This window comes from Lonchura striata, chromosome 1 (assembly GCF_050655825.1).
Source record: "Lonchura striata isolate lonStrDom1 chromosome 1, ASM5065582v1, whole genome shotgun sequence".
Lineage (NCBI taxonomy): Eukaryota > Metazoa > Chordata > Aves > Passeriformes > Estrildidae > Lonchura > Lonchura striata.
The window spans coordinates 67,825,863-67,851,886 of NC_140703.1; the positions used below are offsets into that span (position 1 = coordinate 67,825,863).

General features: G+C 40.5%; 2 protein-coding genes across 18 annotated transcripts in view; one reads left to right on the top strand and one right to left on the bottom strand.

Moving 5' to 3' along the window:
• Positions 1-26,024, bottom strand: part of NBEA (neurobeachin) — a 450,877-nt gene that overhangs the window by 139,316 nt on the left and 285,537 nt on the right. For 9 of the 17 annotated variants that reach the window (XM_085579203.1, XM_021541928.4, XM_085579192.1 and 6 more), the window contains 2 exons: positions 21,273-21,416; positions 6,364-6,500 (listed from right to left, as the gene is read on the bottom strand). In XM_085579203.1, the coding sequence (XP_085435329.1) occupies positions 6,364-6,500; positions 21,273-21,416 (281 nt within the window). Of the gene's footprint in view, positions 1-6,363; positions 6,501-18,119; positions 18,159-21,272; positions 21,417-26,024 lie in introns of all 17 variants that reach the window. The other 8 variants (XM_085579109.1, XM_085579166.1, XM_085579149.1 and 5 more) reach the window with 1 other exon arrangement.
• On the top strand, positions 364-4,549 carry MAB21L1 (mab-21 like 1). Its single transcript, XM_021541932.3, has one exon. The coding sequence runs from the start codon at positions 2,600-2,602 to the stop codon at positions 3,677-3,679; it is 1,080 nt and encodes a 359-aa protein (XP_021397607.1). The 5' UTR covers positions 364-2,599; the 3' UTR covers positions 3,680-4,549.

The following is a 26,024-nucleotide window of genomic DNA, read 5'->3' on the forward strand; positions in this document are numbered from 1 at the left end:
ATCCCGGGGCAGTGGGGCGGGATGCGCCGGGCCGGGGAGAAGCCGCTCCTTCCCCGCCCGCCGCCGGGGCCGGTGGCCGTGCCGCCGAGCCGGCTCTGCGTGCGCCGGCCCCGCGGAAGGGGGAAGGGGGAAGAGAGCCGACCTTCCCCCCGCCGCCGAGCAGGTTGCCCGCGCAGCCGGGGCAGCCGCCGGTAGGAGCGGCGGGAGGCGCCCGCCGGTGCCCTCGGAGCCAGCCCGAACTCCTGGGGCAGCCGGCCCTCGCAGCCCGCAGCGCCGCGGCCGCGCACGCCTCCGCCCCGCGGGGGAGGAGAGAGGGAGGGAGGCGGCGGCGCCGGGCCCCGCGGCAGCGCTGCTCGGCGGCGGCTCGGGAGGCACCGGGACCGGGGGGAGGCACGCGTGTCCCGCCCGGCGCCCGGACGGGAAACTAAGCGGAGGAGGGAGACAGCCCGGGAGGAAACTGCCTCCTCTCCGCCCCGAACAGCGAGAAAGTGGTCGCCCTTCTCCCGGCGGCCAAGGGCTGCGGCCGAGAAGAGGTAAGCTGCTTCGGGACCACCGGTCACCTGCAGTTTTTCAGCGACAGCCCAAGCCCGGCTCAGTCACGAGCAGGAAAGGATTCCGGTCGGCTTCCTCCTCGGGAGCGGCACGGGAATACCATATAACCGCTAGACCGAGGGAGCCAAGGGCACAGTCACAAATTCTCCGCTATGTGCAATAAAGTTGGTCGTATTCGTACGCTGAATAAATGTCGTGAAATGTTCTTTGTGATATGACTTCTCCTCAGCGATTGATGCGCCCGTGACCGTTACTTTAGGAAAAGGTAATCGGTCAGTAGTTTAAAAGATTCCAAGCGATCAAAAAAGCTTTGGTGGTTTTTTTCCTTATATATATAAATATAAAATTTAGGGATCTCTTGAAGTGAAGCTCAGTAAATGCTATGAAGCAGAAGCGTTTACCACTCCAGCTTATTTGCAAATAAATGTCCCGATTACCAACACTTAAAAGTACCGAAGGCGAAATTTGCTAATTACACATCAGACAGGCGAAACCCCAAACTGTCAGACAAGCAAGCCAGCATGTTTGCAGTCGCTAGCGTGCCTCCCGTGTGCACATTTACTAAGCGCAGCTTGCTAGCACATCTCGCTGTACGATAAATCCTCCAGGTTTGAAATTAATAGGGAGTTATAGTGCGTCTAGAAAAGCAGCCGAACATCCACTCCTCACAACATATCGGAGAGCAATACAGAATATAAAAACGACGCTGAGAATTGGCAAAGGAGATTTATCGTCTGTATCTGCTACTTGATTTTTGGAAGGAACGTGAAAAAGACCTGACAGATATGTTTAGCGATTGATTATCTCTTCATAACGTACAAATACAAAAAGCAAGGCAGAGACAATGCCGAAAATGCATTAAACCTCAAAATCGATTAGAGCCCGTCAGGAGATCCTTTAAAACAATACAAATCGTGGACTTCTGAGCAATAATTTATTCCAAAGAACACTAAATTTGCCGTGAATCCGCTGCCTTGTTCACTGGCCGGTTCACGAGAGAAAAAAAAAAAAAAATCCAAACCTACATCTTGCTTGCAGTTACAGACAACTATCGGGAGGAAAAGGACAGCGTGATGTGACGCCGAGTGGGGGTTAATGAATTTACGCCTGTGCTCCCTGCCGGAGCGAGCCCGTCTGTAGCTCCCTAGTTGATGGATGCCCATTAATACACCTGCATTCGCGTCCCGGCCATGAGGAGGCACGCAGGGATTCAGTACGAAGCGGCACAGTTTTGCCAAGTCCTCTCCAAACGTCAGTACCCTTCAAGTTACACCCAAAGGAGGGCGATTTCTCTTGATTTCCGAGTGTACAGAGGAACGGGGCGCCTTTCTAGCCAGTAGCCTGCTACCTTTCTATATGTGCCTGCGTGTGCGTGCCTATGTGCGTGTGGCTGTGTATACATATCTATCTCCTAGAGAGGGATTAATTAGCGGGTTTGAGCTGAAAGAGGCTGCAGTGACGAGCCCAGTGGCGATTGGCCGCCCGCCTGCCTGGCCCTGCCTTTATAATTTCCACACGAGTGCATCTGGGCTCTTATACAAACCAACAGCCAGCTTCTTCTGACATACACACACGGCACTTTTTTCCACCATCTGATTAACCGCCCTGCATACACACGGTGATTACTACGGGAAAACATAAATAAATACGAAGAGGTTTTATTATTTTGACTACTGGAACCCTCGCTGTGTCTCAGTGCAACTTTTGTTTTTTCTTGCTGCTGGGAAAGGTGCTGCTCTAGATGCTTTCCTCTCACTCACGGACCCTTTAAAAAAAGGGGAAGGAAAAATATCGCCCCCTCCAGTCCCCCGCCCGCTCCCCCCCCCTTCACCCCCCCGCCACACACACTTCAAGACGGCTGATCTAAAAAAGCAGGAAGAGAGCATCTGAGGAGCAGCAGCCCCGGCGCATTTTGAAAAACATTTGTTACATTTCAGAGTTGCGGCAGCCTGTTTCTCCTCTGAAGTTGGCTCCAGCCATAGCAGCCGCATTGGATCCCACAGCCTATTGCGAGACTCCGGTATACAATCCGGATCTCTGCCCCAACATGATCGCGGCCCAGGCCAAGCTGGTGTATCATTTGAATAAATACTACAATGAGAAATGCCAAGCCAGGAAAGCTGCAATCGCCAAAACAATCCGAGAAGTCTGCAAAGTGGTGTCGGACGTGCTGAAGGAGGTGGAGGTGCAGGAGCCTCGCTTCATCAGTTCCTTGAACGAGATGGACAATCGCTACGAGGGGCTGGAAGTCATCTCCCCCACGGAGTTTGAAGTCGTGCTGTATCTGAACCAAATGGGGGTTTTCAACTTCGTGGACGACGGCTCCTTGCCGGGCTGCGCTGTGTTAAAGTTAAGCGACGGGCGCAAGAGGAGCATGTCCCTCTGGGTGGAGTTCATCACGGCGTCTGGCTACCTCTCCGCTCGCAAAATCCGGTCCAGATTCCAGACTCTGGTGGCTCAAGCCGTGGATAAGTGCAGTTACAGAGACGTGGTAAAGATGGTGGCGGACACCAGCGAAGTGAAGCTGAGGATCAGGGATCGGTACGTCGTGCAGATCACTCCAGCGTTCAAGTGCACGGGGATCTGGCCGCGGAGTGCTGCACACTGGCCGCTTCCCCACATCCCCTGGCCGGGACCCAACCGGGTGGCGGAGGTCAAGGCGGAAGGCTTCAACCTCTTGTCCAAGGAGTGCCACTCTCTGGCCGGCAAGCAGAGCTCGGCCGAGAGCGATGCCTGGGTGCTGCAGTTCGCGGAAGCTGAGAACAGACTGCAGATGGGCGGCTGCAGGAAAAAATGCCTCTCCATCCTCAAAACCTTACGGGACCGTCACCTGGAGCTGCCGGGCCAGCCCCTGAATAATTACCACATGAAAACTCTGGTTTCCTACGAATGCGAAAAGCATCCCCGCGAATCGGACTGGGACGAGTCGTGCCTGGGGGACCGGCTCAACGGGATTTTACTGCAGCTCATCTCGTGCCTCCAGTGCAGGAGGTGCCCGCACTACTTCTTGCCCAACTTAGACCTCTTTCAGGGCAAACCTCACTCGGCCCTGGAAAACGCGGCCAAACAAACGTGGCGACTGGCTAGGGAAATACTTACCAACCCGAAAAGTTTGGAAAAACTTTAGAGGGCAACTATAACACCGGCCTAACCGATAAATCTGCTAATTTCCCGATGAAGTTTAAGATGCCTGTTTGAAAAGTCATATATTTCCACTTGGCAATGCAAATAATATTCTCTTTTAAAAAGGAATATAGCTTAGGCTCTTCACAAAGAAAAGCAAATGAGAACAGCAAGCATCGTTCCTCTTCATCAGTTTTGTAGTTCCCCGCGGGGGAAAAACAAAAAGAAAAGAGAAAAAAAAAAAAAAAAAAAAGAAGCAAAAAAGGAAAGTGTGCTACCTGTAAAGGAAAATTGGCCGTAATTTGATTGTGACCATTCTGCCTAAATATGGTACCAACGGATTATAACAAAACCCAGTATTTTTATGTAAACCTTCTGTGAGTAAAAGCTATTTGGATATGCCACCTGAACAAACCCTAATGTACCTTTTAATTTGTATCAAATATTGTGATCTCACATTGTCTTTGAAATTGTGGATGTTGGTGTTTTGTGATTTGGTGAGCAGAAGTTAAATTGCCATTTTGGATACTTCAAGGACATTTTCTGCTAAAAAGAAGATACCATTTAAAAAGGTAGATTTTATCACAGTACTTTTGTTAAATGTCTTTTGAAGTGTCTGAACTTAACAAGTTTACATTTTTCGTTTCATATATATTGCTTGTTCTATTTCTAACATTCCATAAATATACTTGAAATGTTATTTAAATATATTCAAAAGAAATTTGGATTCTGCTTATATAATAACGCTTGAATATTGGAATTATATATTTGAAAATGCACTTGAAATACACTGGATAATTACTTTTTGTGATTTAGATTTTAATTTCTGTTGCTGATTTATTTAATTACAAGCTAATAAATGAAGTAAAATGCATATGGGTAAGCGTTTCAATATCGGATCAAGTTTTCCACTTGAAAAACCAGAGGCAGCTATGTTTTTTGGATTTTGCCTTTCTGTGGATAGTTGCTTAAATCCTGCAAAGCAAAAAACTTAGAGTCCTGACTTTGCATTTTGAATAGTTTTATAGAATAGGAAAGTATTGGTTGTACAAACATTGGAATTTAGCTCCAGATCACCATCAGCAACTGTCAGACACCAGCGTACTTACTAATACAGTTACACTTTTCCAGCCGTCAGGAAAGAAGTCTGTTTTGAAGGGTTTATTATACGGTGCTGTTGTGTTTCTGCTGGCTTTTGAACAAAGCTGAGGAAACACAACGTATCTGCGAAGCAGTGTTTTGAGTAAGCGGTGATCATGATAAAACTGGCAATTTGGTGCAGGTACTAATAAAGGAGAAAATAAAATTTATAGGTGAGAGCCAGCCCCAATAAAGTGAACAACAATATTACTTCTGACCTACAAATCCATTACAAATGTGATAAGATTGCCAGTTCCACTCACAGAAATCAAACCCCTCAGTTTCCAGGGCATTCAGAGAGAATAACATCTGCGTGCTTACAAAAGTGCACGCACTCCAAAGCTGTCCGTCTGTACTGCCTGGTCCCTCTCAGGATGCATTTCTTTAAAACGGCTTTTAAATCAAAACGCGAATTAACACCGCACATTTTGACTAGGGTCTTAACAGTCAACAAGTGCTGAAAAGGCCGATCTCCTTCTTGTGTGACACCCACTAGCAACTACTTCCAGCGGGTGCACTTTAGCGAAACTGTTATACCCAGAGCTTCTGACAGAACTTGTTACCCCAGCACTGTGAAGAAAGTTCCGAGTTTGACAAATTGTTTGCCAAAGAGAAGTCACTTAATTGCAAACGTATTCAGACGAGGAGTTTTCTAGGAAATTATTTATAATATTTCTGCACTAAAAACCCCCCAAACCCCAAGGTCTTTGTAAAAGTACCTCTTCTATTTCCTCTTTTCCTACATTTTCCAGAGCAATAGCAAAGAAATAAAGCAAGAGCGATAAGAATAAAAAGACATGCAGGCGAGAGGAGCGCCCTGTTAGACACGTCCCTTCCGTCTGCCCCTTCCTCCCCCGCGTGGCATCCCCCGCGCCGTTCCCGCGGGGAGAAAGCCACGCAAAGGTTTCCGCTGAAGTCACGCACCCCTCCCTGCTCTGTTGCGGCTGAGCTGGAGGTTTTCACGGAAGGGAGGGGGCAGGGGGGCGGCGCTGGGGAACTGGTAGTAGTAAATGACTTCAGAAAAAAAAAAAAAAAAAACAAAAACAGAGCTTTCCCAGGAACCAAGTCTTCGGTACATGTCTACATGTCTATTTTCCCCCCTCCCCCATTTTCTTTTTTCACCCAGAAAACAAGCATTAACTTTCATTTCAGCAGTTTCAAGGTGTTTACAAAATGCGCCGTATTTTCTTACGTGGAAAATAACGTTTTTGTAATAACGGGATAACCTCAGAAGGCGTAAAACCCTCCACTGTGTCTCGGGAAGGCTGCGGGCTAGGACTGCTGCTCCCTCCAGGGATTTCAGAGCAATTGGCTTAACTACTAAATCTGACCACGTTCATACAAAGGCACCGCGCGAAAGGCTGCTGGAAAACGCGTACGCTGCCGTAATAGAGGATTTAACATCATTAATACATTGCGCTTTTTTTTTTTTTTTTTTTTTTTTAAATGCAGCGAAAGGCGGCAGACAGGAGCAGAGTTTGGAATGAGGGGGCGGCCCCGGCGCACGTGTGCCGGGACCGGGGACCGGGACCCGTCCGCATCACTCACCTTGGGGTCGATCTTCTTGAAGGCCGAGTCATCCTCATCCACCTCGAAGTAGATCTCTGTGGTGGTGATGGAGAGCGTCCCCTTGGCCACCACCACGGGGGCGATGAGCTGTGCCGGCGTGCTGAGGACCACGGGGCCTGCAAGGCAAGGGCAGCGGCGTCAGGTTGGAGGCACCCGGCCGGCCCATCCCCGGTGGCCCTTCCCTCCGCCGAGCCAGCGCCCGGCGAGCCCCCTCGTAAACCCAGTTTGTAAACGCCGTGTTCATTCCCCTCCTGCCCGCGGCCGCCGCTTTGAACTCCGCGGCCGGGGCACAAGCGAGTTTGTGAGCTCCGGGGTTGCAAGATAAATCACAGCAGCGAAATTCAGAGGGGTTAGAGTGAAAAATAGCTGCCTGTTAGAAGAAGGTCCCCTCTCTTTTCATGCCCTTTTGCTCCTCGTTAACGCTATCACTGTTTATGTGCGATAGCGGCGGCTCGTTCCACACCGCTTCGATCTGGCAGCCCAGGGTCCCTGCGGCGGCCAAGCCGGGCCGGGGGCGCAGGGCAGGGCAGGGCAGCCCGCAGCCCCTGCTCGCCACACTGGCCCTGCGAGGCCTGGGGGCATCATTTTTAAGTCTGGATCCAGACCTCAATTCGGACAAGTAAAGCCAAATACCGCGGGAGGGGCGGGAGGTGTTGTTTAAGTTGTTTGGATTTTTTTTTTCCTTTTCCCACCTATTTCAATACCCCACGCACACAAAAGCTAGCATCGTTAAATATATTTACGGCAAGGTAATTTTTGTTTCAACTCGCTGCCGCTTATCCTTTTAAAATTACTGTAACAATACTTCGCTCAAATATACTCCTTAGCGAGACGCGTTCACGGGCATTGAAAAGATGGGATGGGGAAAACCTATTGTAAAAGGCAGCTTTCTCCACATAAATTGTTAGATTTTAACTCAGGAAAACAAAAACCAAAAAACCCTTCTTTAATCCAAAAGACAAGAGGATCGCTTTTCCACCATCTTATCTTCAATATCAAGGCAATCTTCTGTTAAAGCTGACAGCGGCCGTGTTTAGGAAGCTTACTTGCTTCGAAGAAAATATATAAAAGTATTCTTCTAGATTTAACCATGAAAGCCTGTAGGATAATTTGTATATACATACATAAACACACAGAATCACATGCATGTACAAGCACGCATCTGACACATTAATAAAACTCCGGTATTGAGAAGCTGAGTACAACACCTGACTGATGAACCTTTTAGAAACTGGCAAACTGACCATCTCAGGAGGTACTAAACAGTGGTTGTTTTATGCAACTAAAAAATCTCCTTTGCAATAAGGGGACCGCTGCTCAGAGGGCAGAGAGACGTGAGCCTCCCGCTGCCTTCCGCGGCCGCTCGCCCCTCCAGCAGCGCCGTGCCGGTGCTGGCGCGGCCGAGCCGAGCCCGGGGCTGCGGCTCGCACCGGGGCCAACGCCTCGGATGCGCCCTCTCCTCCTCCTCCAGCACACTTCACTACCAGCTCTTGCAAGCAGCACTTCAAATTACTCACTTAGCCCAAATTACTCCGCATCTAACTGTCATGTTGTTAATGCTTTTCTTTACTGTAACACCCAATTTGAGCCCTTATTGCACAATATTTTGTCATTTACGTTGCAAAATAAATAAAGAGGAAGGCAGGGATTGCTGTGCGTACAGGAGGAAGCTAAACCGCACAGTTTCAGTGACAGCTTTCAGCAGCCCAGCGTGGCGGACGGGATAATATTGATACAAACTCTATTTTCTTTCATTTTATTGTTTTCCATCTCCTAATAAACCGAGGTAGCCTCTTGACCCCAGTCAGCTGATCGGAATCACATGCGCCGGGCTTGCCTTGCTGCTCTCCCAGTCTCGCCTCCATCTTCTCTCCCTCGGCGGTGGGAAAGGAGCCGATCAGAGCCGGGGAAGCCCGGCTGGAGGCTCCAAAGGGCAGAGTGATCGATCCGAAACGCCGCTTTAAAGCCTCATCAATCTTCATCTAGGTTGCTCAAGTAATTACGCCCGATTCTCTTGTACGATTACAAGTGGATTTGGGTTTCTATTCCCCAGGCCCCCTTTCTTTGTGTTTACAGAAGGGGGGTCTGGGCTGCCGGCGGTTCCCTGCCCTGCAGAAGCACTTGCCCTCTCAAGCAGAGCGCTCTACCCCTCCTCTGTCCCTTCTCGGGCACACTTGGCCCGGCGCAGGGTGGTGGGCTCCCGGGCCTTTGTGCGGGGAGAAAAGCGCCTTCGAAAGACGCGTCCTGGAAACGACCCGGTATTCTATCACTTTAAGGAGGCGTTTGTGGGCTTTGCTGAATCCCAGAAGGAAGAACATCAATTTAATCCAATTACCTCTTTTCCCTGGTGTTGTGTGGCTAAAATAAAAATAAAGCCACCGCTATTTAATGGCCAAAAGGCCAAACCCTATAATCTGCCATTCAGACGAAGACAATGGAGCGCCTTGGTTAGCGGGTGATGTGCCCTCGCGGACTGGAGCAAGGGGCAGAGCTGCAAAAGCAGGGGTGAACGTGGAGGGAAAGGGAACAGTCACTTCTTAGCCCATTCCAGAAGGCAGGGGAAACCGGGGATTTCTGGCTTTCTACTCCTCCCGAGAAAAGGCTCCGAGCCCCCTCCCAGACTGGTACCTTGGCATCTGCCCTGCCTTCTACTCAAATGACACCCTAGATTTGTTGCAAGGTAAACATGTCAGAGAGATCAGTAAGAACAAGGGATAAGCATTATCGTACTTTCCAGGTGAGAAAAGCTTTTCTTGTGTTTTTTGTTTCGGGAAAAAAAACCAACAACAACAACAACAAACAAACAAACAAACAAAAAAACCCCCAAAAACCAAAAAAACACCAAAAACCAAACGAACAAAGGGAAAAAAAAACCACCCAAAAAACCATAAAGCAAAATAAATAGCAGTCACTATATGGCATTTCAGGAAAGGGATGTTCAAACTAAGTTTAAAAATATCTTTACAGACTTATTTTCTCAAAGCACAAAATGTAAAAAAAAAAAAAAAAAATCAGCATTAGCACTGTTTCATTTTTACACTTGTCCTTTGGAAATCTCCAATTACAACTTGCAATTCCATAGCATGTTTAAGGAGCACTGAGTCTTTTTGTTGTAGCCTTCAGGGAGCAAGCCAGCCACTGAGAGAATACGAAATTAATCCACTACAGCTATAGAGAGAGAGGATTATGTTTTAATCCCCTTTGGGATAGTCTCTGGATTTTAAGGATCCGATATTAAAATGTTTACATAGAGCATAATCAAAATAGCGCAGATTTTCCATATGGCACCGAGCTACCGGGAGGCTTTGGGTTTCCTTCTCAAACCCAATTGATAATCTAATAAAACAAAAGCTGAGCACACCTGAGCCAAGAGCCGCGGGACGGGCTCATTCGCATTCGGGAAGGATAACGAGCTTCGTCTCCAGCCTCCGCCCGGCCCCTCGGCGGTGGCGAGCTGCGCTTTTCCAGGGGATGTAAATATTCATTTCCAGCGCGGCTGCGGCCCCGGAGGAGGCCGGGGCTGGGGCTGTGCTGCCCGGGGGAGAGGCAGCCGGAGCAGCGGCACCCGGGGATGCTGCCGGGCGCTCCCAGCGCAGCGCAGGAGCCGCGGGCGGCAGCGCGGGCGCTTCCCTTCCCGCTCCGGGGGAAAAGCCAACCTGTGGCTGCCTCGCTTCTCCCAGCAGGCTGGCGTTTGTGGAGGGGACCCGTGCCTAGGGTGCTTGTCAGCTCTTGGGACCCTAAGCAAAAGCCTCGCTCTTTAAGTTATCCTTTCGTTGCCTCTTCCACACCTCTCCGAAGCTATCGGGACCACCGCAGAGAAAGGCAGCGACCTACCAGAGAAGTTCTGGCCTTAAAACGAGTCCAGAAATCACTTCAGACACACAGGTCTAGCAATCTTTCAAATGCTGATTTTTCCCTTTTGCCTGATCCCTGTGGTCAGCATATGTGAATTACATTTCTAAAATAAACTCTACCACACATCTACCTTTTACAATAATATTTTCTTTCCAAAAGTAAATAATTGTGAAATTAGAAGGTCCCAGTGAATAAAAGCTCCCCTGCGTAATTTTTGTCAGAGACTTCATTCCCTGCTCTTATAACTTAGATCTTGTATTTTTGAAGTTCAAGTAAAGCAAATCAAGCCAAGTGAAAAGTTCTATTAAGTTTAAAAATTTGTTATCTGCTAATGGAATACCAGTACAATTGCACCTTTTAAGGAAAGCTGCTAAAGAGCAGTATTTTGAACTTATTATGTCAAATATTTTCATTTTCATAAACTCATTTTTAGCTGTAAGAGCTAAGCATGTGTTATATTCATGAGCCTGAAAATTTCACTGGAGGTATATCTGCCAAGAAGATTGGGCTCAGTTATTCCTAAGGAGTGTAAGGTACATTCTTTTATCTGCTGAATTGTGAAAAAAGACATTTACCTGCCGCAGGCCTAGAAATCTAACTTTTAAAATAACATTTTGGTGATTACCCATAAAGTATTAGCTGGGAAAAGTACTTTGAAAACATATCCAATCAGCTCAACCAATTTAATTTTACAACCTGCTGGTAATTACTCTGAAAAAAACCAGGTGGATGTTTGCATATTTAATTTTTAACTGGTACTGGTTTAAAAGAAAAAAAAAACATATAGATATTTTTTCATATACATATATTCAACATAGATTAACTGAAACCAATATTTTTACTATGTGAAATAGTTTGCATAAATTAAATTTTGTAATTTGATATGACACAAACAAGAATTTTAGACTAAGAATAATAACTAAAAATCATGCACAAGATACCTGGAATAAGACAACTGAAATTTTCTCAACACTTTAAGTGTAAAACCAGGTGTATCTGTCACAGTTGTATTTGAAATGTATAAGAATCCTTATACTTAAAAAAAACAGATGTAACACATGCACAAGCACTCAAAAACTACAGTTTCTTGAAATGAAAGTCACATAGCATGGAAGTAGAAAGAGGTATAGGTACCAGAATAATTTGGGAAAAGCTTTTTAGTATGAAAAATATTTCAATCAATTAACATCTAATATAATACATGCAGTGCAAAGTAAATAACAAGTAAACAAGGTAAGATTCCTAAACAATTCGCAGAAATTAGTCTATTTTTGTTCCCATTGTCACCATAAATTAACTCAAACTACCCTTTAAAAAGATTTCTGCAGTAAATATATTGAACTTACATGAGGATGGCTGCCCCCAATTTGTTCTCCGCTATAGCAAATACTTGAAGGCAGTAACTTCACTCAAGCCAAGGCCCTTATAAAAATGTACGTAGACAGCTCCCTTTATACACCACTTTCAACAGGTTCATTAAAGATAATTTGCACAAATTTTTAAATGCAAAAACCAGAATCTAAATCTAAATAAGGCTATAATCTTGGTTTTCTCTTCCACCACTGAATAATATCCCAAATTCATTTCCCCTGTTTTCAGAGATGTCGAAGCTTATTTTGTTGGTTTTTTACTCCTGCACAATCATATGTTTCATATTGTGAGAGAGGGATTGACTTTTTTTGTTTGTTTAAATGTCATAGCCAGTGTGGATAGCCCCTGATATTCAAGTTTTTCCCTGCTTTTTCCCCCCTTTCCTCCATAAAGCACATAACACTACTACTACCAACATCAAAGATCAACTTAAATGGTCTTTTTCAACAACAATGACTGAACAATTGGAGCACTTCAATTCTCTTAAGTGGTTGCCATAACAGCAAGCAAATGTGTTTGATTAGAAAGAAAATGTAAATAAAAACAATCTTGCCTATTGTAATTGTGAATAAAATAATAAGAAAGAATTACATAGTTCTGATGAGATTATGAAAATAGTTAAGTATAGTGTTGCTTGAGAAGAAAAAAAGTAATTTTATCTCAAACATATACATATCTATATATTTTAATTAAGTGACATATGCACCTTCACAGGTAAATTATTGTTGTTTTAATTCTATACCTTCCTGGTCTAATAGTACTTCTTCCTGAGGGAAAACATGCCTCCCAATATTCCTAGCAATAACTATTTCTTTATACTGTGTGATAGAAAGCAACCACTTAATAGAAAAGTTAGAGAATATGCAAAGACAAACTCAACATGAAACCAAAGTCAGTCTTACTGAACCACAGAAGGTCCTGTGGAACAATTAGCTGTGTGTCTGAGCCCAAAGTAACTCAGAAACACAACAATTCCTCCCTTTTGCCAGTAAAGTCAGATTTACTCTGTGGCACACATGAGAACTTCTGAATATGCTGACATTCTGAATGGCTTGCATGGCTTTAGCATTTTTCCAGGATGTGTCAACCTGCCACACAATCAGGTATTAATAAGAGTCAAGACTCCCTCTAATGATTTACACCTGGCTAGAAATATAAATATTTGGGATAGGGACCTCACTACTGCAATGCACACATTTGCCACTTCAAAATTAGATTCATACAGTGTGCTCTGCCTGAAGCTATACCTTGGAAGCACTGAGTAAACTAAGATGGTTTAGAAACTTAAGAACTTGATTGTTAAGCAGTGCATCCAGATGTTAGTGTTCCGCACTGATGCAGGAGGACCTGCACTAGCTTCCTCCTCATTCTCAGGTAAAACTTATACTTTTTCAACCTAGAAAACCTTAAGTGATGCTGAACACACTCAAATAAGTAACAATTTTTCTCTCTGAGAGAATCACTATAGCTAGCTATTTAATCAAAAAGTAACAGAAAAAATACACCTTAGAAAAGCATATTTAATGTTCAAAAGAATAACGTGTTTAATGTTCATTTAAAGAAGAAAGGAGAATGCAGAGAGAGCAGCCTGCTATAATAGTATACCACTGAAACAGGAACTCGAGCTAACAAGTCAGGAACACAAGGGATCAAATCCCATATGCCAGTCTGAGCAAACCAGACTTGACAGGTATCTCATACAGTCCATTTTGTGTACCTTGTCATGCCCATAGGGTTCAATTGATTAGAAATTTAAGGAAATAAGCCCTTCAGCTTTCATTCCTTCCAGTCTCCTTCCTATTATGGAAAAGCTCTTCAGATAAACTGTAAGTCTTGTATTTCTTGAGACCAGAGTGAACAGAAATATTATGTTCAGATAGCTCATGATATTTTAAAGTTCACTTATATAGATAGTAACTCCTATATCTGTGTGGAAATAAAGACATAGGCTATTGGATCAGCATATAACTTGACAGGTATATTTGGAAAAATCACTTGAGATGCAACAGTTGTTAAATTCAAAATTTTCTGAAAATATGAGTATCTCTAAACCACACCAGAGCCAACTTTAGTGCAACTGTGCCCACTAGTTGGCTGCATGTATCGCATTCCCACAGTTAGGGTAATTCAGAAGGCTCTTCCACAAATATCCTCTGGCACCTATTGGAAGGAGAAGTGATGAGGCAGGCTCTGTCATTCAGCCTTTTTTCCTTAACAACCTGATTCCACTGCTGAAATTTTATGGCTTCTTAGGTCATTACTCTTGTTTAAAAGTTTGTTAAAAATGGCTTCCCGCTTCAGAAATTACAAAGATAGAAACTAACAGAGGATGCTTACATAAACCTTGTTTCTTTAGAAAGCCAAGCTAAATGCATTGGATGAGGCTGCCTCTGGTACAATTTCTGATCAATTAAACCAAGATTAACCAAAATGTCTTCTTCGCTGATCTAATTGGCTTCAGAGAAAAAAAAAAGAAAGGCAAAAAAAGTCCTGTCCAAAGGTCAATGAAAGGGCTTAGTTTAACCATAGATACTGTCAATACAGTTCTGAATACATTCCTTCAACTAACCTATGGTGAGTCAGTTCCAGTATGTTCCTATGAAGAATAAATGGATTTTTGCTTGGGAATAAATTGCATAGTGAAGATGAAATAAGATGCAAAATGCTGAAGTTTCCTTATGTCTAGGCCTGTCTTTCTGCAGTCTCCTATATATCAGGTAGCTCATCAGCTTGACCTTTGATGAATTAACCAGTTCCACCCAGGGTGTGACATGTCAGGAAAAGGGAGAAGCTACAGACCTGTGAAGTCATCGGCTCCACTGTAGTCTAATTCTGCAGCCTTAGAAACTTCAAATAAAGAGCTTCGCAAGGTATGGAAAAACAAATTAAATAGACTGGTATCAGTGGACAGTACCATGAAGCACTCTCAGAACCACTCATAAATACAATCCAACAGAATGTGAACTGATTTAATTTTAAAGCTTGGAAAGCAGGAAATCTGGCTGCCATTTTAAAAGCTAAAGGTGCTCAAACTTAGAGTTGCTGTATTAAGGTACAAAGAGAAGAGTTCTTCAAAGCTGTGCTTAGGAGCACTATCATATGTGACTGACAACCACCTTATAAAATATTAAGATATTTTGGATAGCAATATGGAAAAAATTATTAGAATAAACACTGAGTTGTCTAAAAATAGTATGCTATAGAAACTGTGGGCCTTTTTCTTTTTCAGTGTGAAAGCCAACTACATATCAAAAGTATAATTGCTTTCAGTTTATGCCTGAATCTATACTCCAAATTAAACTCATACAAATATGTTTTTCTTTTTATGCTTAGACTTGAGGATCAACATCTGAATACATAAAAAACAGAAACTACGGAAATCAAGCTGACTTAAATTTCCATGTTTGGAAGTAAAAGGCTTATGTGGTTACATATGTATCATAGAATGGGAAACGGAATCACTCTTCTTCCATATTCCTGTCACTTTCCCAGACAAGCAACTGCCCCAGTGAAACTCCTATCTTGAATGCTAATTTGAAATAATAGTGAAGTTTGAAAGAAAGAAAAAAAAAGCTGCTTAATAGTGCATGCTGAATTCAGTGAAGAGTTTCCATTGGGAAGCTTTTAAAACTAGGAGAAATATTGATACTTTTTTGTATTTTCTATTGAAACTTTTATATTTGTAACTTAATGGACTTATTTGTGTGTGCACATAGATATACATACTTTCTTAAAGGAAAAACGCATAAAGTATGGCAAAGCTTAAGGTACCTTAGCCACCTCCAGACAGAGAGAAAAAGAAAGTGTAAGAGAGAGAAGAGAGACAAAATGGGAAGGAAGAAAAGAAAGAAAGAAGGAAGGAAGCTAATAATGACTACCTCTGGCTCTGGAAGTATCCGAAGTACAAGCTGTTAGAGAGAGAACTATTAGGAAACACCACTGTGTACTTGCTACAGACTTTGCTGAGTTTCCCTTATGGTTGTTGCTTTCTGCTCTCTGGGCCACTCCAGACCATCAGAGCCACTGGCATGTGGATGGCAACTGCTGCAGGAGAAGGAGAGAATATAATGGGGTTGAGAGAGCCCTGCTGTCCATCACATTCCTCTCCCAACCTCATGGGAGAGGACACACCAGGGCAGGAGGAGAAGATTTGGAGAGGGAAGATGAGATCACCCTTGGAACTGTTGTGCTTTGTTCTCCAGAGGGAGAAGGATAAAGATGTTACCTTTCTTCTACCCCTAAATGACTTGAGTAGGCTGTGGTCACCATTGAAGACAATAGCAATGCTGTTTGGTCCTTTCTTTCAATGCATTACTCTAACAACAGATAATGCAACAAAAAATTTCTCTGTTGGCCTCAAATACATTATTTTTATATGCCTAAAAAATCTAATAATTTGAAAATCTGCCTTCTCAGTAGAGGCTCAAGTTTGTGAATTTTTTTTTAAATTAAAATCTACTGCTTGTCTACCTGTTTAGTCTGTTAACAAAAACAATAGAAAAAACACTACATATATTATTAACATTTTGAGAATGGCAACAGAAGAAAACTCAAGAAAAGATGGTCCTCCTTGACTTTTTAGGCATAAGTAAGAAAACATTTCAAACAGCTTTGCTTACCAGAGATTGTCTACACTGGTCAACTCTTGTAGAGAAAATTCCTTGTCAGACTTTGGTCAAAAGTTTTGAGTTACCATAACTCAAAATGTACAGGTATAAATTTTAAATGCATATTATAAATCTGAAGATGAGTCAAAATACATGTTTTCCATTAAAAAAATACTTATTTTGCAAGTTTTTTTGTGGCTTTAGGTGCAGTTCCTTGATGTGTTACTGGTTTTATTGCTGTATCTGGTCCTATGCAAGACTTCAACATAGTTTCAGAAATGTAAATGAGCTGTTTGTTAAAACCTGGAATAGAAAATTTCCCTGTGGGCTAAATAATTTATCTTTAAAAATTTTTCTTTTTGTACTGCTATACAACTTTAATTGTAAGTCTATGTAGTACAACTTCTGGCACTATTCCAATTCCCTCTAATGACATCTAAATTTTTTTCACTTGGAAATTGGTCAAAATTATGATGATTTTTGTTAGTTTGTCTGAAATGAGACAAAAAGCTTATATTGCATAGGCCACAAAACAGATGTTGATAATGTTTGTCTGGACTTCAAACAGATGACCTGGAAGTGAAAGGTCTTATATCTCATTAATAATAATACAAGCTGTCAAATCCCCCTGACCCAGTGTGTTCCTTAGCACAGGGCATTAAGTCAATACACTCAGCACACTCCCAAGAAGTCTGGAGAGAAGGCTTTTCACATTTAGTCCTCAGGCCAATGTAGACTCGCTATTCGTGCTGGCTCAGACAGAAAATCAGCTCTTGTTTATCAGTAATAGCACAGCTTTCTAGAAATACTTCTACACTGAAGTTCAAAGTTGCTAAAAGTTGTGGCAGGGCTGGGATACTGCATCTGTATCAAAATTCCATTTGTATGGGGGGAGGTTCCTTCCACCTCAAGGCACATGTCCAAGAAGAAGGGAAGATTCTGTACTGAAGTTTATGAAACAGTAAGACTAAAATTCATTAAAGGCAGTTAGTGGCTTTCTTCGTGTTTATTTGGATGAATTGCTCAATCTGCTCATATAATGCAGCAAATAACATTTTTTTATTCTTGCAAGAGTGTTGTGAGGCTGCAATTCACTGTGGCTGATGAGGAAGTCAGCTTCTGAGTTGATTGAGCCCATGCACGTAACCAGATGCCTGCCAAAGCCCTTTATCTTCCTAAAATAACTCAAAGCATCATATCCTCCTATTTTTATTTCCTTTCTTTCTTTCTAGAAAATACCCTTTTAGAGAGTAGCAAAAGATTCCATCAAGCATCCCTTGCTCGGCTGGGGTATATTTGCTGCTGTCACCAGCTCTATGACAAAATAGATGAAATGTGCTTCAGTTAAGAACATGTATCTTTCAAAAATGTCAAGGCTAAATTCTGCTCTCAAGTGCACACAAACAAGTCTCAGCAAGTGAAATGCATCTTCACAACAAAGAAAAGAGAACATCTTGCTAAAATATAGAGATCAACATTTATTTTATTTTTTAATGACCTATTTTAATGCAAGATCAATGCTCTAAAATAAAACTCCAACCCAAACAACAGACTTTGTTAAAAAAACCTGCATTTCTACTAGATCTACTACTTCATGTCCCTGTAAAAATGCAAGCTTATAATATTAGAACACACCCACATATTTTTCATTTTGAAACTATCACCTACTAAGCAAATTGTTAGCAAATTGACATTCTTAAAATCTTAAGAGAAAAGGTAAGTATTTAAGAGTCCTACTTCAGCATTAGGAAGTATAAATGGAAAAGAAAAGGACAAGAGTTAGTAATATCAAGTCACTACAGTGGATTTGATTGCATTACCCAGAAATTCACAATATATTAGGAAATTGTTAAAATTGACTGGGCTATCTCAATTATTAGTTCTAACAGAGATGTGACTTGCCTCTTGAAGTGAACAGTCTGGGAAGAAAAGGAGCTAAAACTGAAACAGAAACATGTAAAATATTTTAATGCATAAATGCTAAAACAAGAACAATGTCTTTCACTGACTCATACTGTAAGACAGTTCCAATACTGCTTTTGTAAAAAATTGTGATGCAAACTTATGTCATAATCCTAAAACCATAATAACAAGGAATCAGATTTTCATATTTTATTAAAATGTTACTTAATATAATGAAATTTGACCAATTGCAATTGCAACATATGGAATACTAAGATTATATAATAAAATATTCAGACTATAATTATTTAAAAATTCTCCATACCATATGCAATTTATCAAAGTGAATTTTACATTGATTTGTGCCACATGGTTGATGAAAAACTATAAAGAGTCTCTGGAACAAAAGGTATGTACAGATAACTTCATATGAACAATCTCAATCTGTTTCAAACTTCCCTTTTTTTCAGTTTTAAGTTCACAAATCAAAATACTGCATTATTTATATCCTCTAAGTTAAAATTTTTCTAAAACCGAAGGCCTCATCTGTTTAAAATGTGCCTTAGTTTCATGGAATAAACAATGCTAAATTGTTTTAGTTAAATGTGGACAATCTTAAATCAATTGAAACCTGGTTTATAAAGATTTTGTTTAATTTCTATCTCTTACTGAGACAATCCAAATCGTTGTAAATCAGGTTTGAATTGATTTAAGCTTTAAAGTTAAATTGGAGGCATATCTGAATATAGAAATTCCTATGTGTCATTTCACTGTGAGCAGTAACTAGATATAAATGATGCTGTGCTATACCATAACCAGATAAATCTCAAAGATTTCCAGATCATGTATACCAAAGGTACGTAACTTTAGAATTAGACAAGAACAGACATTGTGGCTTTATTGGGACCTGCTCTTCAGAGCCGTCAGAGATTGTTCAAGCCTACTTAAGCAAAACCCACACCCTCTTTGCCTACTGCTTTTCTTGATTTCAGTTATTGGACTCAAGTTTCAGAACCAAATTCCATATACTGAAAACTGGGAAAACCAGTGATATCATTGTATGGAAAATCATACAAAATCAGCAGCTAAAGAGAGGGCATCATGGGATTCAGGTTTTTTTACCAATGTAAAATTTACAGAAGACATGTATGATACTGTGTGTCATCATTAACTCTCAAAATCAGCTCCAAAGATGAGTGAGAGTTGAATAGCAAAGGCTGCAGTTAATCTAATGGTAAAACTGAGATAGTGGAGTGTGGGCTCTTGTTGAGAAGCTCACAGGTTTTGGTACCATATGGCACCATTATCACATCACCTGACCACACTTGGAAGCAGTTTGCTTGCTCTGTTAGCATTGATAGGGAACACAGGGCATCCTGTCAATATTTCAAAAGCGTTTTTTTTTTTCCCACTTTCTATTATTTCTGCTTTTGCAATACTGACAATATCACCCAATGTTACAAACAGTAAAAGCAAAGGACTAGAATGACTGTGCCATGTCCTGAGGAAGCAGGGGTTGCCCTCCAGCAGCAATCTTGAGTAAAAGGATAAATTGCACATTAATTCTTAAGGACATATTGAACTACTAGGTTTCTGCAGAGGGATGTAGCTATAGGAATAGTATAGCATCAGTGTGTTTGAGCAAAATATCAGTGTTGTGGCATAGAGAAGAACTTCCTATCTGACTGAGATTTTTCAGACTGGGTAAGAATTTTTCATGTCCACTTTGCATTTTTTTATCAGTATTTCAATTCAAATGCATATTTTAGCCTCCAAACAGCCTTTTAAACTACAATTTGCATACTTTGTTAGAAACACTGTTCTTAGATATAAGAACTTAGCCAAAGCAGTACTGTTTTCCTTCTAAAAGAGGAAGGGACATTGATCAAATTATCCCACTTGTGGTCCTGCTTGATGAACTATTTTATTGACTTTAGACAAGTGTCTCAGCAACAGTTAGTTGCAGATTGAGAAAGCAAGTGGAGTGACATATTAACTGCGATAATCATATATTGATGCTCACTCCCAAATTAAACCATCTATTTCCTTCTCTCTGCTATGCTCTAGTTCTAAAGTACAAGACTAACTTCCAAGTCCATGGTTGTTTGGGTACTTTTGCCTTTTCATTTTTTGTGGGATATTTGTTTGTTTGATTTGTTTTTTAATCATCTATTTATGATCTTATCTTTGCTACAGATTTTCACTATGGTATCAGAAGAAAGAGCAGGAGCAAAGATAGCTATTTCTGAAATTCAGTTATGCAGAAAAAAATTATGACATCACAAAACTCTCATTTAGTGGAGAAATTTAATAAAGATACTCCCAAGTAAATTAACCTAAAAAAATGTCATACTTCTCAGTTTTCTCCCATCTGAGAGGAGAATGCATTTTCAACTTTCAACTTGCCCTTTTTTCCAGACTACTTCCCAGGGAAGGTAGTATCTCCTCTAAGATGGAGCTGTAACAGAACCTGCTAGAAGACAGATGAACAGATCTCACTGCATTCCTTCACCCAGGAAAGAACCAGAAGGGCTCTCTCGTGCATATTTACAGAGGGTTCACTCACAGCTCATATGCTAACTCAAAGTTCATAGCTTAGTTACAGCTTCATTCTCTTTAGGCCTTGCTTAAAACAGGCAACTTTTTCTCTCGGTGTGACAGATGGGTTGAGATACTGCAGATCCCCCTTAACTCCATCACTGAGAGAACTGGGTGTCAGCAGGAGGGCAGGTGTCTCTGCACAAGCTGCTGGGCACTCGGGATCAGGCACAAGCACACTCTGACTCACCAAATCCTTACTTGTGGAATGAGTTCACATTTACACTTTAACACAAAAAAAAAAAAAATAGAGGTTTCACATTGGTATTTACAGACTTTTCAACAAGTGACCCTCACTAATAAAAGAACTTGAGGTATTATTATTTCTCACATCTCTGCTCTAAGACTTTGCAATGGGTAAATGTTTTGTACTCACTGCCCATACCTCAAGGAAATAGAGAGGAAGCTATAAAATCTGAAATGCAAAGAATCTGTTCATATTGCAATTGTATGCTTAGCTGTCAATATTAAGACATTAACCACAAAGGTTAAGAACTAGCAAGCTTAAAAGAGCCTTTTGACTCTTATCTTAGTTGCAATGAAAAGTATAATTACCTGCAAGGTTATCAATCTCTTTTTCTTGTAGCAGGCTAACAGCATCATCATCTCCTTCCAGCATAAGCTCTGTTTCTGCATTCTGATTTACCACAGCTTGGCTTCGGAAAGTTTTCTTTGACTTCACTACATCCTCTTCAGTGCCTAAAAAAAAAGTTACAAATGTTGTGAATTTATCTCAATAGTATTTTAAATATGAAACAATGATAGTCAAGTAGTAAAAACATTGCAGTATAGATCATCTTTAACAAAAAGAAAGGAAGGGAAATTTTCTAAAACTTTACCAAGGTTTACAAAATATGCAGGTCTATTCTGTTTTCTGTCCTGAATAAAATACAAACTTTTCCACAAAGGCTCTCCTGGTTTTAATAATTGCTATTTACTTTGTGTTCAGTCTTGTTCCATTAGTTTTCCACCTGCAACAAATTCAGCAGAAATTTCTTTTGGGTTCCTGGTGCCCTGACTCTGACTGACCTGAGAGCACAAGCCATCTCCTCTAAATAAAGAAGCTGCTTTCAGGAATCAAAATCTCTCCAGATTTTTGTCTTTTCAGATACAAGGGAGAGGGTGGTGAAGTAGGAGTTGCTTTATCTCTGACACACAGTAACAGAGTAGGCTATGCAGAGATTCAGAAAAGACTGAGAAAAAAGACAAGCGTGGTGAGGGAACTTTGGTGCACATCTGTGCGTGTGCTTTTAAGCAACACAATAAAAATGGTGGTACATGGATATGTGCCAATCACCTAAATGTTTTCATGGATAATATTAGTTTTTTTTGACTACAGTTGGATTTTTCTATTTAGCCTGATGGTTCCTTATGGCAGGGGATTTAACTTATTGCATTTTGGGAATATCTTACTGGAACTTGCCCGATTTTATTCTTATGATGTAAAAAAATAAATCCGAGTGTGGTCAAATCATAGAATCATAATTTGATTTTATATCATAAATGCCTTTATGTTGTTGTTGTGACTTCCTCATAGTATTTCTTTCTTAGCTGGGAAGAGGACATAAATTTTATTTTCAGTACTATGGACTCATAGTAGCCTCAGGCAAGAAAGATTTCTATTTTTTTCTTAAACAGAAAACCCTGCATCTTCACCTTGGACCATAAAGACCTGGGCATCTCCACTGCTGTCAATCAAGAAATAAACCCTCAAAAATATCTCTCTTTTTTTTGTAGGATACTTTGTAAATTTGTTTCCTACTAAGCTACAGAATGAGTGTGAAAATAAGGATAACTATGCACATGTGGATTCTGTTTGTCTTCCACAATGCCTGAACTTAAACAGGATGAAAACTATCACAGCAGATGGAAATTGCTGAGGTAAAATCCACTAAGACTCATGCCCCCCTACTAATACAGGGCAACTAAGAGGAATAGAGTAAGCAGACAGGTTAGTAAAGATAGATACATGGAATGGAGTTGATGTATCAGGCAGTTTTGTTATTGCAAACAGTTGGGAAGATGTTATGATTTTACCTCCTACTCTTATAATTAATTAGAGCCTTTTAATTTGCTTGTGCATGGGAGAGTCACACCACATAAATAAAAATGCTAGAGGCATATCTTTCTGAGGGTGTTTTTACTCTGAAGATCACTGCTAACATGCCACTTCATCACAGGCTGAGATAACTCATGTTTTACATGGTCTAACATCAACCTTTTGGATACTATTGCTATAATCTCAATTGCTGTTTCTAAAACTATATTCTGAAATTCTGAAAAGGTGAAGAGAAACAAGTCAGCAAAACCCTATTTTTTTTTTCACCAAGCTCAAAATTAGGGACTTGTTTGTTGTTGTCTCCATTAGGACCATTCTGATAGCTATCAAGACGGTCCTGCTGTATTTTAAATACGCTGTGTTTTGCTGTGTTCACTTATTAGGCTGTGATCATTATCTCACTTGCATAGGTTTTTACTTAATTCAACTAAGTATAATTATTTGCCCAATTTAAAACTGGTTCAATTAACTAGTTGTTGGAAAAGTTTTCAGTATTAGTACAAGTTTTGGATTTATTTTTGTTTGGTTGGTTTGTATTTATTTTTTTTTCCTTAGTCACAAAAAGAAGAAAGAATAGGAAAAACCACAAAAAAGTAACATGCTGTAACAGATTTTCAGTTGCATTACATCAGAATTGCTCTGCATATTAAATCAGTAAGTCAGGATCTTGATATGCTTCTGTTTACAGCAAGGGAGTTGAGCATCATTTGACACAAATAATAATTCCTGTTGTGACACCAGAGGAGACCAGGCCTGAGATGAACTAGCATGGCGGAGGAAGAAAGTGCCAAAACACCATTCCCTTCCTTTTGGTAGCTCTAATCAATTTTATGTAAGTTTCTGATCTTTATAAAATTAGATAATCTTTAAATTAACTAATTGAAAAGCACTAATCTGGAGTAAGAGTCAATAATTTCTGCAGTAACTGATTTATGACAATTCTATAAAATTGTTTATGCATGAAAATATATTTCTTAAATTACCAGGAAGAAAGTCACAAGCTCCAAATCATTACTAACATTTAAACTACACCCAAAGAACTTGAAATTTAGGATATTTTAAATCCATTGTGATGAATGTACCAGATTACAGAAATATTGCCAGACACAGGTGTAAGAAACATGGTAGAGTAGAAGGCACTCAATTAGTTTGGCAAATTTGGAGCTTAGCAACAAGACAAATATATATAAAATGCATCCTGGTTTATAATATTAAAAATACATTTTTTTCTATGAAATATAATAGATAGTCCTTCTTTGTCCTGATAGAAAAAACCCCTCTGGTTTGACTGTTATTAAAATTTATCACTCTGTTGAGTGCACCTTAGTTTTGCTGTACTGTACCAAACATCTATCTAAATGAAAGTTTACAGGACCTGGAGTTGCCCTTCAATCACTATATCCTTTATGAATTAGAGTTCCATTTATCAAAATTACAGCAAGAAGAGTAAGGTCTCACAGGGCTGTCTCATTACAAGGCTTGTAAACACTGTCCTTACAAAGAAATGGTTTAACACCTAACAAATCAAAAACTGATTGGGAATAGAATTTATTTGAGATCATCTATCTTTCGAAGACGTGCTGTACTGAGTGCACTTTGTGGCCTTTCTACCCATTCATCAAGAAATTAACAAGCTAATACCACAGACCACCAGATCTCCTTGGATCTTGAAATGTGAAATATGTTCAAAACAGATCTGTCACAGATGTTCTATTTTTATATTTCAAGACAACTTCAAAAAGCTTTTAAAACAAGACAAACTGTCTAAATAAGAGTAAGAAGAAAAACAACTTGCCTCTTTAAAACCAGACAACAAACTGAATAAAAAATTATATGACATAAATCTATGTCTATTATTGTTAACAGTGATATAAAAAGAAGAAATGAATAAATAAATATTTGATATTTCAGTGTGCTGGAAAAAAAAATCAAAACTTGTTTTTTTTCAAAGCTTCAGCAAAATTACTATGAAATTAAATCTATGGTCAGACATTTCATTTCAAAATTTTTAGCACACAAGGGCCCCATGTTTTAAAGACACAAAATGAAATTGCATTAAGTTTGATAAGAATATGTTTCAAATCCATTAAAACAAGAAAACATAAAACAAAACTAGATGTCATTTCAAGAAAGCAATGTTGTGACACTGGAGGGCACAAAACTAGAATTGGCAGATGCTATCAGCTCTTGTCCTTATTAAGTTCCTACTTAAGGGATATTTTGAGGGACAGACTTAAGGGATAGATTGGGATTTGGAAAAGAGCCTTGAAGCAAGCAGCTAAGTATTTCTTAAAACTACATTTTGCAAAGATTTTGAAGGCAATAAGTCACTCAGATTGCACTGAAGTCCAGCTGAATTTGGTGACTTACTTTCTTGAAACTTAAACACTCTGTCTTAAGCATATTTCAAAAGAATGCATGCACAGGACTAGATAAGGTGTTAAAAAATCCTTCTCTCATTACACTTAATTATTTTTGTAAATGTGCATATTACAAACTGTCTTTCTGTAGTAATTTCAGAATAACTGAAATTAAAAGAAATTAAAGAAACCAACCAACATTCCTCTACAAAACCTCAATATTTATGGGAAGGTGTGTTTTTTATATGTCTGAAAGATTGTATGAGCTGCACAGTAAACTTGTTCAGTATTGACAAGAATGTAATAATCTCTCTTCTAGTAGCATGACTTTTCCTTAAACAGAAACTATTAAGTGGTCAAAAAGAACCAAACAAACAAAACCAACCAAACAAAAAATAAAACCACAAAAATAACCCAAACAAAACCAAAACCAAAACCCACCAAAAAACTGCCCCCCCCAAAAAAAAAAACAAACAACCCACAGAAAAACATTACCACAACCCCTCAAAACCTAATAATTTCCCTAATAAGAATAGGAGGATCTAATGTTAATTTTCAGCTACAGCCACTAGAAGTATTTAATATAGGCAATACTTTATGATCAGGGGTGAGCTGGGTGGGTGTTTTATGTTATCTGAATTTTTGAGTCTCTATTTTCAACTAAATCAATGAATTCCCTGCTGGGTTCTGTAGGTCACAACAGGTTCTAGGGGTGCAATCTACATTGCAAAGACACTGTAAGGGTCCAGATCCACAAAACTTGTCCCTAAATAAAATTTTAAAATTAGCAGTACAAACACAACATATTATTGATTTATTTTATGTTTGTGTACTTGTTTCATAAAAAAATTAAACTAATTACTCTGATTTAGTTGAACACAGTAAGGG

What these genes read in the sequence shown, in the direction of transcription:
- MAB21L1 (XM_021541932.3), top strand. Translation starts at nt 2,600, where the DNA reads ATGATCGCGGCCCAGGCCAAGCTGGTGTATCATTTGAATAAATACTAC.